The sequence below is a fragment of the Oncorhynchus masou genome, chromosome 27 (genome assembly GCF_036934945.1).
Source record: "Oncorhynchus masou masou isolate Uvic2021 chromosome 27, UVic_Omas_1.1, whole genome shotgun sequence".
NCBI lineage: Eukaryota > Metazoa > Chordata > Actinopteri > Salmoniformes > Salmonidae > Oncorhynchus > Oncorhynchus masou.
The window spans coordinates 12,629,380-12,642,531 of record NC_088238.1 but is presented as its reverse complement, the minus strand read 5'-3'; the positions used below and the strand labels follow the sequence as shown (position 1 = coordinate 12,642,531).

Below are 13,152 nucleotides of genomic sequence, written 5' to 3'. Positions count from 1 at the left end.
TGACCAAAAAGACGATGCGATTGCCATAGATTGTGTGTTAATGACCACTATTACTGAAGATTCCAGTAACTTTGGTAAATTACCATTGGCTTCACAACCCTTCAAAGAACGCAACAAACCAAAGGACAAATCAGAGAAGTAGAGGGTGTGGCTCAGTCCCATAGAGGTTAATGGAAAGGCAATGGTCAGGGGTGGGGCTTAGACAGGATACATTCCAACACCTACTGCATTGTTTTGTATGAGGCTGTTCCAGGACAGTTACTGTACTACAGTGGACAAGTAAGGCTGATGTGGTGGTGTTTAAACATGGTGGTTTATAGGGACGTGTGTGTGTCTCACCATGCTTGCAGCTCCTGCTCAGCCTTCACCCTCTCCTTCAACAGGCCTTTCTGCAGATCCTCTGTGATCTTCTTCCTCAGCTCCTCTTCATCAACTATAGGAGAGAGACAGACAGACCAGGGTGAGGCACTGTGGACCAGTGTGTGACATGTACTGTATGATGTACCCGTTTACCCTGCGTATGTTGACAAGCTGTGGGCAATAAAACATGGTGTGTGTTCTGTGAGGGTAGTGAGGTGGGACTGGCCTCTCAGGCTCTCTAGCCTTATGAGCTATGCAGCCAGAAGAGAGGAGGCCTCTACAGCCAGAAGAGAGGAGGCCTATGCAGCCAGAAGAGAGGAGGCCTATGCAGCCAGAAGAGAGGAGGCCTATGCAGCCAGAAGAGAGGAGGCCTATACAGACTGAAGAGAGGAGGGCTAAACAGCCAGAAGAGAGGAGGCCTACGCAGCCAGAAGAGAGGAGGGCTATACAGACAGAGGGGAGAAGGGAGGGTTAGATCTGCCGCGCACCACCAATCACCTGCGCTATTAAAACCTCATCACACACAACCTCCCCACACATTATTTTATAGCTTTACTTTTCCCCCAATCTCCTTGTATTTATGTTACTGGCGTCATGGAGTGTTTGACCGTGTCTTCTTGGTCCTATCTTGGCAGGTAATTAAGCATGAAAGTAAGACGTGGGGCGAGCTAAGAGGCCAAGACGTGCTCTGAAGGCAGAAGTGCCATACGGTGTGTGGTGCAGCAGCAACACTGCAGTGCTGGGAGAGAGAGAGAGAGAGGGGTGTGTGCTTACAGATGACTCAAGTGAGACTGGCGCATTACAGAGAGATGGGATAATCGCCATCGTCAGAGAGCCTGTTATTACCAGGTAGACCCGGTCGCAGTGTAACGGTGAAGGACACACACAGAAATTGGCTGGCTGGCTAACTCTCATTTGCTGAACAAGTGGAACACCTATAATCTCTAACACACTGTAGAGCAGAGCAGGAAAAGCCCTTGGAGACTGTTTGTGACTGGAGCTTGTTACAGCACAGCTTCTCGTCTGCTGGGTACCCCTCCCCCTTCGGTCCTGAGAAGGATAGGACCTCAAATAAAAATCCCCTCTAATGGGGGGATAGAGGAAAGAGAGGGAGAGGAACAGACAGGGATAGAGGGATGAGTGTAGGAGGGAGGAAAATGAGGCATGAAGCCTCTCTCCAATTCCCTGGATCTGTGGTTCAGTCAGCTTCACTTGAGAGATGTCCTTGGCATGGCGCTTCAGTGTGCGTGTGCATGCGGAGTACCCCCCTAGGAGTGCAGGAGTCTCAGTCTCTACTGAGTTAATTAAACTCTCAGGCTAACAGAGCCCAGGCACAAGCAGGTGTCCTTCCCTGTGTTAGCTAAATAGTGCATAATAGTCAACCTGACTCATTACCTAGACCCCTCCTTGCTTCAGGTGAGTCATTATCTCAGACCAGATTGACACATTAAAATAGACGAGCATGCTATTGCAGCTCTGTTACAATAATTCTAATGGGGCCTTAAGTCAATGGGAACTTTTATGTTCCCTTTGAGTATCAACGAAGGTGTCTCCCGCCTCTCCTCCTGTCTTTCCTGTGCCCTCTGCTGATTGTCGCATCCATAAAAACAGCGGCTAGAATCCTCCCAAAAGAAAGTGTGAAAAGGAGGGTCTAAGTACCTTATACTGCCACTTCTCATCAAGGCCAAGAATAGCTTCTTGTTACCGTGACGATGCCCGGGCTCAATACCATATTTCTCTGCGGGAAAGGCATTAATCAAACAGTGGGTTGAGGGTAATGGATGCCGGGGTTAGGAGCCCCTCCATGTATCATCTCTCCGGGACGCTGATATTTGATAAGTGAATTAAAGATACGGTTCTTAAAACAGAAAAGGGCTCCACAGGTCCTCTGGAGTCCCAGCCCGCTGCAAGTAAAGTCAATCCTACTTCTCCCGCTCTGTCTAACCACCTGCCTCTCTTTGTATCTCCTTCCCCTTTCTGTCTCTCCTCCCATCCTCTCCCTCCAACCTCATTTCAGAGAACTGAATGAGAGTGTAAAGTCGGGTGGACAGAGAGCCGTCTGTAGAAACTTAGAGAGAGAATGCAAAGGGAATGTTGTCATGTTGTGCAAAAAACATGCGGCAAAGAGTGTATTCCTCAGTGTTCAGGGCTCTCTAGAGGGTGGTGTGACCTGGCCAACACATCACTGACCATCTGAAATGGTCTCTCTAGAGGGTGGTGTGACCTGGCCAACACATCACTGACCATCTGAAATGGTCTCTCTAGAGGGTGGTGTGACCTGGCCAACACATCACTGACCATCTGAAATGGTCTCTCTAGAGGGGGTTGTGACCTGGCCAACACATCACTGACCATCTGAAATGGTCTCTCTAGAGGGTGGTGTGTGGCCACACATCACTGACTAGAGGGTGGTGTGACCTGGCCAACACATCACTGACCATCTGAAATGGTCAACTGCAAGGACAACTGCAATCACCCGAGCCACGGCCTGTTCACTTCACTATCATCCAGAAGGCAAGGTCAATACAGGTGCATCAAAGCTGGGACTGGGAGACAGAAACTCTCCCAATCTCAAGGCCTTCAGACTGCTAAATAGCAATCATTAGCCAGCTACCACCCGGTTACTCAACCCTGCACTTTAGAGGCTGCTGCCCGATATAGATAGAATCACTGGTCACTTAATAATGGAACACTAGTCTCTTGTTTACATACTGCTTTAATCATCTCATATGTATATACTGTATTCTATTCTACTGTTAGTCAATGCCACTCCGACATTGCGCAATCTGATATTCATATATTTCTTAATTCCATTCTTTCAGATGTGTGTATTGTTAGATATTACTGCATTGTTGTAGCTTGGAACGCAAGCATTTCGCTACACCAGCAATAACATCTGCTAAATATGTTACTGACCAATAAAATATAATTTGATTGTGATGACGCTAATCAGTCGAGAACGTTTGATAACATTGTAAACAAATGTCTGCAATCCCTTCAATTGATCTTGAAAGAGAGTAGGCCCAGCACACCTGTCACCAAGAATACATCAGAAACACTACCTGTCGAGCAAACTGCTGACAGCAACCAACACATTATCTGAAGCAGGCTGAGAGTGTTGGAAGACTACAGAGAAATTAACCTGTGTAATCGGTCTAGACTGGAATCCATTTTACAGCCTCCCCAGACTACACTTACATTATCATTGGATGTTATGGAGCATTTGGCCTGACTCAACAGCTCTGGTGGTCTTACACAATTTTGTGAAGACTATGGACCAAACTGTGTAGGTCTGCAATTACAACCCTCCTCATCATCATTATACTCCATGTTCCTCCCGTACTTCCCTCCTCCGAGGAAAAGGGAGTCAGCCGTAACATGGCTTCTGATAGGATAAACATGTCAAGGGTCCTTCGGGCACTCCATCGGCTTGGCAGGGGTCGTAGACAATTCCAGATCAACAGAGCCCCCGTGTCAATCCGGAGTAGGACATGGAAATGTTAAAGAGATTAAAAACTCATCTTTGAGATGTTTCCCCTGTCGCCCCCTAAACCCCGGTGAGAAAAACACAACTAGAAAGGAGCTCTTTCTAGGCAAAGGGAGATAGACGGGAGGCAAATTGTGTTTCTCATCAGACGTTTCATTAACCCCGTGACCCGCATAGAGGGCATAATCTGCAACATTACCACTTCTGCACGCCTCACACTCACCACCAAGATACAGACGTTTCCAACACCTTCAAAAAGAAAAACTACCCTCGTAGCCGCTGTCCCGTGCAAAAACGTCCATCTATTCATTTCACCGATTCGCTCCCCCACCTACGCCTGTAATTTAATCACAAGAATAACTTATCACTTCCCATTTGATGATGAAGACCAGGGAAGCCATTTTAGAGGGAGAATTATGCAATGGCAGGGGTTTTCTCCCGCTCCTCTCATCTTACACCTCTCTCTCTAGTCATCTTTAAGCAGGCTATTAGGCCGTGCTAGCCAGTGTGTGGGCGCAGGAGTATGAATATTTATAACCTGCATAGAGCGGTGTAGGAGGCTCAACCTTGACCATACTGTAATCAGCACACACGCGACGAGGCCGTGATGTAGAGACAGCCAAGAGGTCGAACTCCAAACCACCACTCGTGGGCACACAATCAACACGCCCCCACCCTCCACTCATTAAATTGCAACCTTTATGAAAATGTGGTATTGGGCTCGAGCCTTGGTGACTGTTTAACAAAACTTGCAGAATTGCAAGACAGAGTTTTTCCAAAAAGACAAGATCGATACGCCAAGTTGGCATTTTCCTGTTGAGTGCATTTAAACAGTGTATAAAACATTAGGAACACCTCTTTCCCTGACAGACCAGTTAAAAGCTATGATACCTTATTGATGTCACCTGTTAAATCCACTTCAATCAGTGTAGATGAAGGGGAGGAGACAAGTTAAAGAACATGGATTGTGTATGTGTGCCATTCAGTGGGTGAATGGTCAAGACAAAAGATTTAAGTGGTCTTGAACGGGGTATGGTAGTAGGTGCCAGGCGCACTGGTTTGAATGTATGAACAACTGCAACACTGCTGGGTTCGTCATGGCCAACAGTTCCCCTTGTGTATCAAGAATGGCCCACCAGACAATCTCACATAACTGTAGGAAGCATTGGGCCAGCATCGCTGTGGAACGCTTTCGACACCTTGTAGTCTATGCCCGACAAATTGAGGCTGTTCTGAGGGCAAAATCAATATTAGGAAGGTGCTCCTAATGCTTTGTGCACTAAGTGTTTAATGAACATGGGACAACCTTGAAAACACGTATCCTTTCTTTCAATGCCGACTTACGTCACTGTGCTTGTAGGCCACCCATGTTGAGAGAAGAATTTGAAGCCGTCACAAAAACAACGAATGAAGGTTATAGAACTATAGAAAAGCCCCACGTGTCCTGCAGTCATCTAGTAACCAAACCACCATGCACCTGACGTAAAAAAATATATAGTACTTTCTACCACACATACTGAGGGAAAGGAAGAGGAGAGAGAAATCTTTCTCCTCCAACTCAAAGCTCATTAGTCAGATGTGAGTGTTATTACTGTCTGGTGACGTGGGCAGGAACAGAACACAACTCTTACTCTGATTGCAATGGTAACCTGTGTGGAAATGAATATGCAGTTCTGCATTACCGAACATACCAACTTAGGTAAGTTAGGAGAGAAACTGACTCACTCATGCACCAAAACGTACAACTTGATTTGTACTTGGTTACAGAGACTTATTGATGCGTCTGGGGTCTGTTACTTTCACCTAAATTCAAAAAGACACGTGGTCCAGCCGTGACCCGTATCAAAAGATGTGGAGCTCAGTCAACGGTTAAAAACAAAACTACACTGCCAAAAACACAAGCTGCAATTAGGCTAGCTTCACTACAGCTCCTTGGTGACCTCTGCCTCATCTCAAATGTCAAGTCTGGACATACTGTATACATACTGTACTGGGGCAGCAGGTAGTCTAGTGGTTAGGGTGGCGAGCCAGCAACCAAAAGTCTGGACATACTGTATACATAGTGTACTGGGGCAGCAGGTAGTCTAGTGGTTAGGGTGGCGAGCCAGCAACCAAAAGTCTGGACATACTGTATACATAGTGTACTGGGGCAGCAGGTAGTCTAGTGGTTAGGGTGGCGAGCCAGCAACCAAAAGTCTGGACATACTGTATACATACTGTACTGGGGCAGCAGGTAGTCTAGTGGTTAGGGTGGCGAGCCAGCAAGCAAAAGTCTGGACATACTGTATACATAGTGTACTGGGGCAGCAGGTAGTCTAGTGGTTAGGGTGGCGAGCCAGCAACCAAAAGTCTGGACATACTGTATACATAGTGTACTGGGGCAGCAGGTAGTCTAGTGGTTAGGGTGGCGAGCCAGCAACCAAAAGTCTGGACATACTGTATACATACTGTACTGGGGCAGCAGGTAGTCTAGTGGTTAGGGTGGCGAGCCAGCAACCAAAAGTCTGGACATACTGTATACATAGTGTACTGGGGCAGCAGGTAGTCTAGTGGTTAGCCAGGTCTGGACATACTGTATACATAGTGTACTGGGGCAGCAGGTAGTCTAGTGGTTAGGGTGGCAGCCAGCCAAAAGTCTGGACATACTGTATACATACTGTACTGGGGCAGCAGGTAGTCTAGTGGTTAGGGTGGCGAGCCAGCAACCAAAAGTCTGGACATACTGTATACATACTGTACTGGGGCAGCAGGTAGTCTAGTGGTTAGGGTGGCGAGCCAGCAGCAAAAGTCAACATACTGTATACATAGTGTCTGGACATACTGTAGTCTGGACATACTGTATACATACTGTACTGGGGCAGCAGGTAGTCTAGTGGTTAGGGTGGCGAGCCAGCAACCAAAAGTCTGGACATACTGTATACATAGTGTACTGGGGCAGCAGGTAGTCTAGTGGTTAGGGTGGCGAGCCAGCAACCAAAAGTCTGGACATACTGTATACATAGTGTACTGGGGCAGCAGGTAGTCTAGTGGTTAGGGTGGCGAGCCAGCAACCAAAAGTCTGGACATACTGTATACATACTGTACTGGGGCAGCAGGTAGTCTAGTGGTTAGGGTGGCGAGCCAGCAACCAAAAGTCTGGACATACTGTATACATACTGTACTGGGGCAGCAGGTAGTCTAGTGGTTAGGGTGGCGAGCCAGCAACCAAAAGTCTGGACATACTGTATACATAGTGTACTGGGGCAGCAGGTAGTCTAGTGGTTAGGGTGGCGAGCCAGCAACCAAAAGTCTGGACATACTGTATACATACTGTACTGGGGCAGCAGGTAGTCTAGTGGTTAGGGTCTGGTATACATAGTGTACTGGGGCCAGGTAGTCTAGTGGTTAGGGTGGCGAGCCAGCAACCAAAAGTCTGGACATACTGTATACATACTGTACTGGGGCAGCAGGTAGTCTAGTGGTTAGGGTGGCGAGCCAGCAACCAAAAGTCTGGACATACTGTATACATACTGTACTGGGGCAGCAGGTAGTCTAGTGGTTAGGGTGGCGAGCCAGCAAGCAAAAGTCTGGACATACTGTATACATAGTGTACTGGGGCAGCAGGTAGTCTAGTGGTTAGGGTGGCGAGCCAGCAAGCAAAAGTCTGGACATACTGTATACATAGTGTACTGGGGCAGCAGGTAGTCTAGTGGTTAGGGTGGCGAGCCAGCAAGCAAAAGTCTGGACATACTGTATACATAGTGTACTGGGGCAGCAGGTAGTCTAGTGGTTAGGGTGGCGAGCCAGCAACCAAAAGTCTGGACATACTGTATACATAGTGTACTGGGGCAGCAGGTAGTCTAGTGGTTAGGGTGGCGAGCCAGCAACCAAAAGTCTGGACATACTGTATACATAGTGTACTGGGGCAGCAGGTAGTCTAGTGGTTAGGGTGGCGAGCCAGCAACCAAAAGTTTGAAAATTAGAATCCCAGGTCCAACTGGAAAAATCTGTCAGGAACTGAGCTGGCAACCTGAGGGTTGCTGGTATCAAATCCTACATGCCATTTTCTGCCATTGTGCCCTTGAGCAAGGCACTTTACCCCCCATAACAAGAGTTCCCTGCATGTCCAGTGTTGCATCCTACCGCACCTCTCCAAAACCTTTATTGGTATGTATGCATGTGTGAGTCTTAAAAAGCAGAAGTCAGATTTCAGTTAGACCTTCTGTGCAATTAACTAATAAAGTGATCTTAATGATGATGATGAATAGGGTGAAAATGACAAGGAATAATAGACCTCATCTGTTAGTACTATAAACAAGGGTCCTTTACTAACTGAAAAGGTGCAAACATTTAAATAGAAAGAAAAACTAGCTGACATTTTTTCCTTCAATAATACACAATCCCCCAAAAAACAGTTCATACAAATCCCTGATCAAAAAAATGTGGTGATGCCGTGTTTATCTTTTAAATCTGCAAAGCAATTAACGTGTACAATAGGGAGTGATTTTTAGACAGACAGAAAAACGGAGAGCGATTGCGTGAATGGCCGGGCGCTAATGAAAACAGATTTATACAAAAGTGTTTTTGTTAAGAACGTGTGAGTAGCATAACACAAGACCAATTGTATTAACAATGTCCTCAAGTAGAGAGCCCAAACAGCATATTAAGAAAGACCTGATAGCGTTAACTTACAGTACAGCATGTCTGACAGTTGATAAGTGGCTTGGGAGTTTTTCTAGGGAGATTTCTATTCCAGATTAACACTTAAGCAGAAAACGCACGCCCACAGCCTTTTCATAATGATGCCCGGCTGGTTTGTTGTGTGAAACTGAGGTGTCATTTTAATCACCAGAGGCAGCGCAGCGTGCCTTTAAGATGGCCACTTTTTAATTATCACACCCATTGTGTGCCGTCAAGGATGGGGAAACCTCTTCGCCCACTTCTGTCATCATCTGTTATGGAACCTCCCATGTCCCCATCGTTTCCTGCCTTACCTTCAACAGTCCTTTCCCTATGGTGAAAACCTGATACACTACGATACCAGTGTAAGATGACCCTTAACACGCAAGATGCAAAGCAGCCCTAAGCAAATGGGCTAGTGGAGGGAAAGAATGCATCATATTTAACAGTGAAAAACAGTCAGCAATTTGAGGATTTCCACAAAACAGAGGAGGGAAAAAGGGCAATGGTTTCAGCTGCCTAGTGGGCTAAAATATAGGAAATGGGCTTCAGTGCGGCATCAATTCATTAACTTTATTACAATTAAGAATTAATCGTTTCATTAGTGCTTTGGCGATGCCAATGAATCATAATACCAGAGGCCACTGTAAGCGGAATCCTGAGAACGAAGACTAATTACAATCAGAGGGGAGAGAACATTTGTGCTGTATGCGTGGGCTGACTTAAAAGTAAGGTCAAGATTCCCAAATGATCACTGAGTTCAGATCCCAAAAGCTGAACTTCTAACCCACTGAACAGTGTGATGCCTGGGGTCATGACTGTGACCTGCTGTGTGAACATGTCAATTTAAGCCAAATTGCTTTAGCTCATTTCAGAGGAAGTGGAGGCAGCAGTACGATTGACCACCTCTGAATTAGTTACGAGGTGGTCAAATACCAGCACACAGTGCAATAATCCAACTGAACCAGTAAATTAACTGACAGTCTCATTGACAGTTTGAGTGGTGTGAATGAATGCATGTATGTCATATAAGCATGGTTCCACCGAGAGCCTTATGGCTGTACACTATAGACCCTTTATCAGACACGACTCACTGACGTCACACTGTTTTGGGGAAACTCTTGGCAGCAGTAAGAAAGCCTCGACATTTGCGCACATTCAACAAAGCCTAGATTTAAATTTGTATTACTTCTAAACCAAAACAAATTGCAAAGATGTTTTGATTATTGCTTGAACTGTCACTAAGATTATATTTGGTTGTGATCTTTACAAAATAATTATTTTGGATCCAGCGGTTGTTAGTTAGAATGCTAACACTCATTGATATAGGATGTAGCAAAAGTTAGCCAAGGAGCCATTTTACTGGTTGAAGCTGAAGTGTTTAAGTATAAATTCAGTTGATTTGTGATGATGACAAACATAGTAAGCAGGACAATCATATAAGCCTTAAAATCCAATTATAATCCAAAAGTAGTGTGAAATGCACTCAAGCAACATGTAAAGAATTATTCTGCTGCCGTTCTTTAACAACTCCCCCCTTGTTCTGCCACCAACTTGCGTGCGGCAATGTTTGTAAACACAGAAAGGAGACCCTTATGTCTGTACGCCATAGTAGAACTCACCTGCATGTGCTGCTGGCGGTGCTACCGCCACTGGTTCTGGCTCTGGGGTGGGAGGAGGAAGAGGGGGGCCAACAACTTCCACTGGTTCTGGGGCAGGAGGAGGAGCAAAAGCTTCCACTGGGGGCTGAGGAGGAGGGGCAATGGGTTCACAGGGGGAGGAGCAATGAATTCAGCTGGGGGAGGAGGCGGAACAATGGGTTTGACTGTAGGCTGCAGGGAGAAAGCTTCCATTGGAGGAGCAGCAGACTCAACAGCAGGGGAGGAGATGGATGCCAATGAAGAGGAAAGGGGAGGAGGAGCAATGGGTTCAATTACGGGAGGGAGAAGAGGTGCAATGGGAGGAGCAGAAGCAACAGGTTTGATTACAGGAGGAAGAACAACGGGTTCGATTACAGGAGGAAGAACAACGGGTTCGATTACAGGAGGAAGAACAACGGGTTCGATTACAGGAGGAAGAACAACGGGTTCGATTACAGGAGGAAGAACAACAGGTTCGATTACAGGAGGAAGAACAACGGGTTCGATTACAGGAGGAAGAACAGGTTCGATTACAGGAGGAAGAACAACGGGTTCGATTACAGGAGGAAGAACAACGGGTTCGATTACAGGAGGAAGAGCAACAGGTTTGATTACAGGAGGAAGAACAACAGGTTTGATTACAGGAGGATCAGCAACAGGTTTGATTACAGGAGGAGGTGCAGGGATGGTATTGCGTTCCACAGCAACAGGAGCGGGAACAGGGATGGGGGCCAGGGGTTCAACCTGCGGTGGGAGGGTTACCTGCTCAACAGATGCAGGTGGTGGAGGGGATGCCACAGGCTTTAAAGCAGCTAAGGTAGGAGGCGGGATCACCATGTCAATGATGGTCGGAGCTGCTACCTGTTCCATGGGGGGTGGAGGTGGAGCCACTACTTCAGTGACAGGTGCAGGAGGTTGAAGTGGTAGTGCGATGGGTTCTATGGGTGGAAGCGAGGTGATGAGATCGAAGGGGGGTCTGAGGGGAGGCACTGGAATGAGGGAGGAGGGAGCAGCAACAGGGGGTGGGACCTGTGGAAGGGAGGGGGGAAGAAGGGGAGCTATGGGCTCCCTCATTCGGTTGATGACATTCTCAGAGAGCTGCAGAAGAGAGAGAAGAGCAATATGTGAGTGAAAACCAACAGGAGAGAAAAAAGCACAACTAACAAGGATACCAGATCTGAGCAACACTAAACACCTCAACTGAACCACACTCCAAAGTCTAAAAGGCAAATTCTCACAATTTACTTGCCAAGCCTCAGCCAACTTATTCACACAAGGCTACAACTCTAGGTGCACTAGCTCTATTACGTCAGCCTGAGCAGTGTTATCCCAATATGCATTTAGCAGTGGCACACACCGCTGGAAGTGTAGTTTAGTCAAATGGCAGCACCCATAGCTGTATGGATCTGTGCAAACCTGCTACAGTAAGTGTATATTTTACATTTGAAGGATTCTTCCTTGCTGATAAAAGGGACATGTGTTTCAAAAGCCGTATCACAAGCGATGATTATTGACATTTCTACATGTTAAATCACAGAGTCTTGATTGTGGTTGGCTGAAAACTGTAGAACGAAGACAGAATGCTGCCATTGTAGAACACTGCTTGTGATATGTGGGTGTACAATCTACAACCTTAAGGTATGTTTTGTTTATTGATGCACGTGTGGCAAGAATGCAGAAGGAAAACACCCCCACACACCAGCAGATTATTCCATGTAAACATTGTCCTGAGTCTTCTAGCAACAAGGTGCTTCACAATAGGCATGTTCGTGCCAACTAGTCTTTACTTAAAACTAAACTAAAGCCTCTCAACCTATATTTAACTTCAATTGGCACGCAGGGTCCATTGCAACAGTTAAACACTTATCAGCTTACACGTCAGACAAAGTTCACGGCACGTGTTTTGCATGACATGGATTTAATGGTGCAACATGGATTAAACTAATGTTAATTACAAGGTCATAAAATAAGTATAATCTATTATAAACTGTCGTCATTACTAAGAACTAGGTCTAGCTGTATCCAGTCATTCATAATTTAGACAACGCGAGGCCATTGCATAAGCCCCAGTGTCAAACTGACAGCAAGTTAGCTAGCCTAGCTACCATAACAAACGTTATTCTGGCATAACATTGCCTATTTGTTTGGTAATAAGGATATAATAATGCAGTCAGTCGTTTCTATCATTTTTAACGCGCTTCAATACTTCCGAGCAGCATTTGGTTATGCAGTACCTCATTGTTGTCATCCTTTCAGTACTCACCCTTATGCCCTTCACAACTGTGATGTTGTCATTTTCATCCGACTCAAAGGAGACGCGGCGCCTGCTATTGTTCGCTCCCATCTCTGACTACAATCAGCGAAAGTGATACCTAACTGCATGCAATGGAAATTGTTGTCATCCACCTGTTTTTAGCCAAAATTGTCAAGTCGCACACCCGGGACAGGGAGCTACAGGGCCGCACGCACAGAAACACTTCCGTAGCATGCCAGCTGTCCAATAAAGGCTGCGTTTATTGGAGGTGAGAATACGTCTTGTGCAACAGAGGTGTCCATTGGTTGGGGAATATTTTAAGAGCCAAACGGATCATTATCGTGCACTTTCAATTGTGTATGCATACACATTAACCAACAAATAAATAGATAATTGGTGGGGAGAAGAAAGAAGACATGATGTAAACCACTCAAAATAAATACAACACTTTATAGTTAGCTATATATACATATTAGGTCTTTAAAACCATACAATTGTTAATCAGTTTGGAATATACTTTCAAAAGACAGAGGAGTTTGGACTATCTGTCATATTCACTGCTGTTCAATGGTAATTTGAATTGGCCTAATGATTTTGGGAAAAATAAACGCATAAATAGCTTCATCAGCTAAAACTCTATTAAACCCAAGCTAAGGTTATTTTATTAAATTGTCTATGTTTTTGTTGTCATTTCAGTCTTTGTAAACAAACAATGTACAAATTTAAAATATGTTGAAAATTGTCAATGATGC

At 45.7% G+C, this 13,152-nt stretch overlaps 1 protein-coding gene across 2 annotated transcripts in view; it reads right to left on the bottom strand.

Annotated features, from left to right (window-relative positions):
* Positions 1–12,636, bottom strand: part of LOC135515625 (MICOS complex subunit MIC19-like) — a 118,104-nt gene extending 105,468 nt beyond the window's left edge. Inside the window, exons 1-4 of one of the 2 annotated variants that reach the window (XM_064939252.1) lie at positions 12,410–12,636; positions 10,909–11,244; positions 10,129–10,252; positions 340–433 (exon numbers count right to left, since the gene is read on the bottom strand). In XM_064939252.1, coding sequence (XP_064795324.1) covers positions 340–433; positions 10,129–10,252; positions 10,909–11,244; positions 12,410–12,490 — 635 coding nt within the window. In that variant the 5' untranslated portion in view covers positions 12,491–12,636. The remainder of the gene's footprint in view (positions 1–339; positions 434–10,128; positions 10,253–10,908; positions 11,245–12,409) is intronic. The other variant, XM_064939253.1, reaches the window with a different exon arrangement.
* Positions 12,637–13,152: the final 516 nt, after the last annotated feature.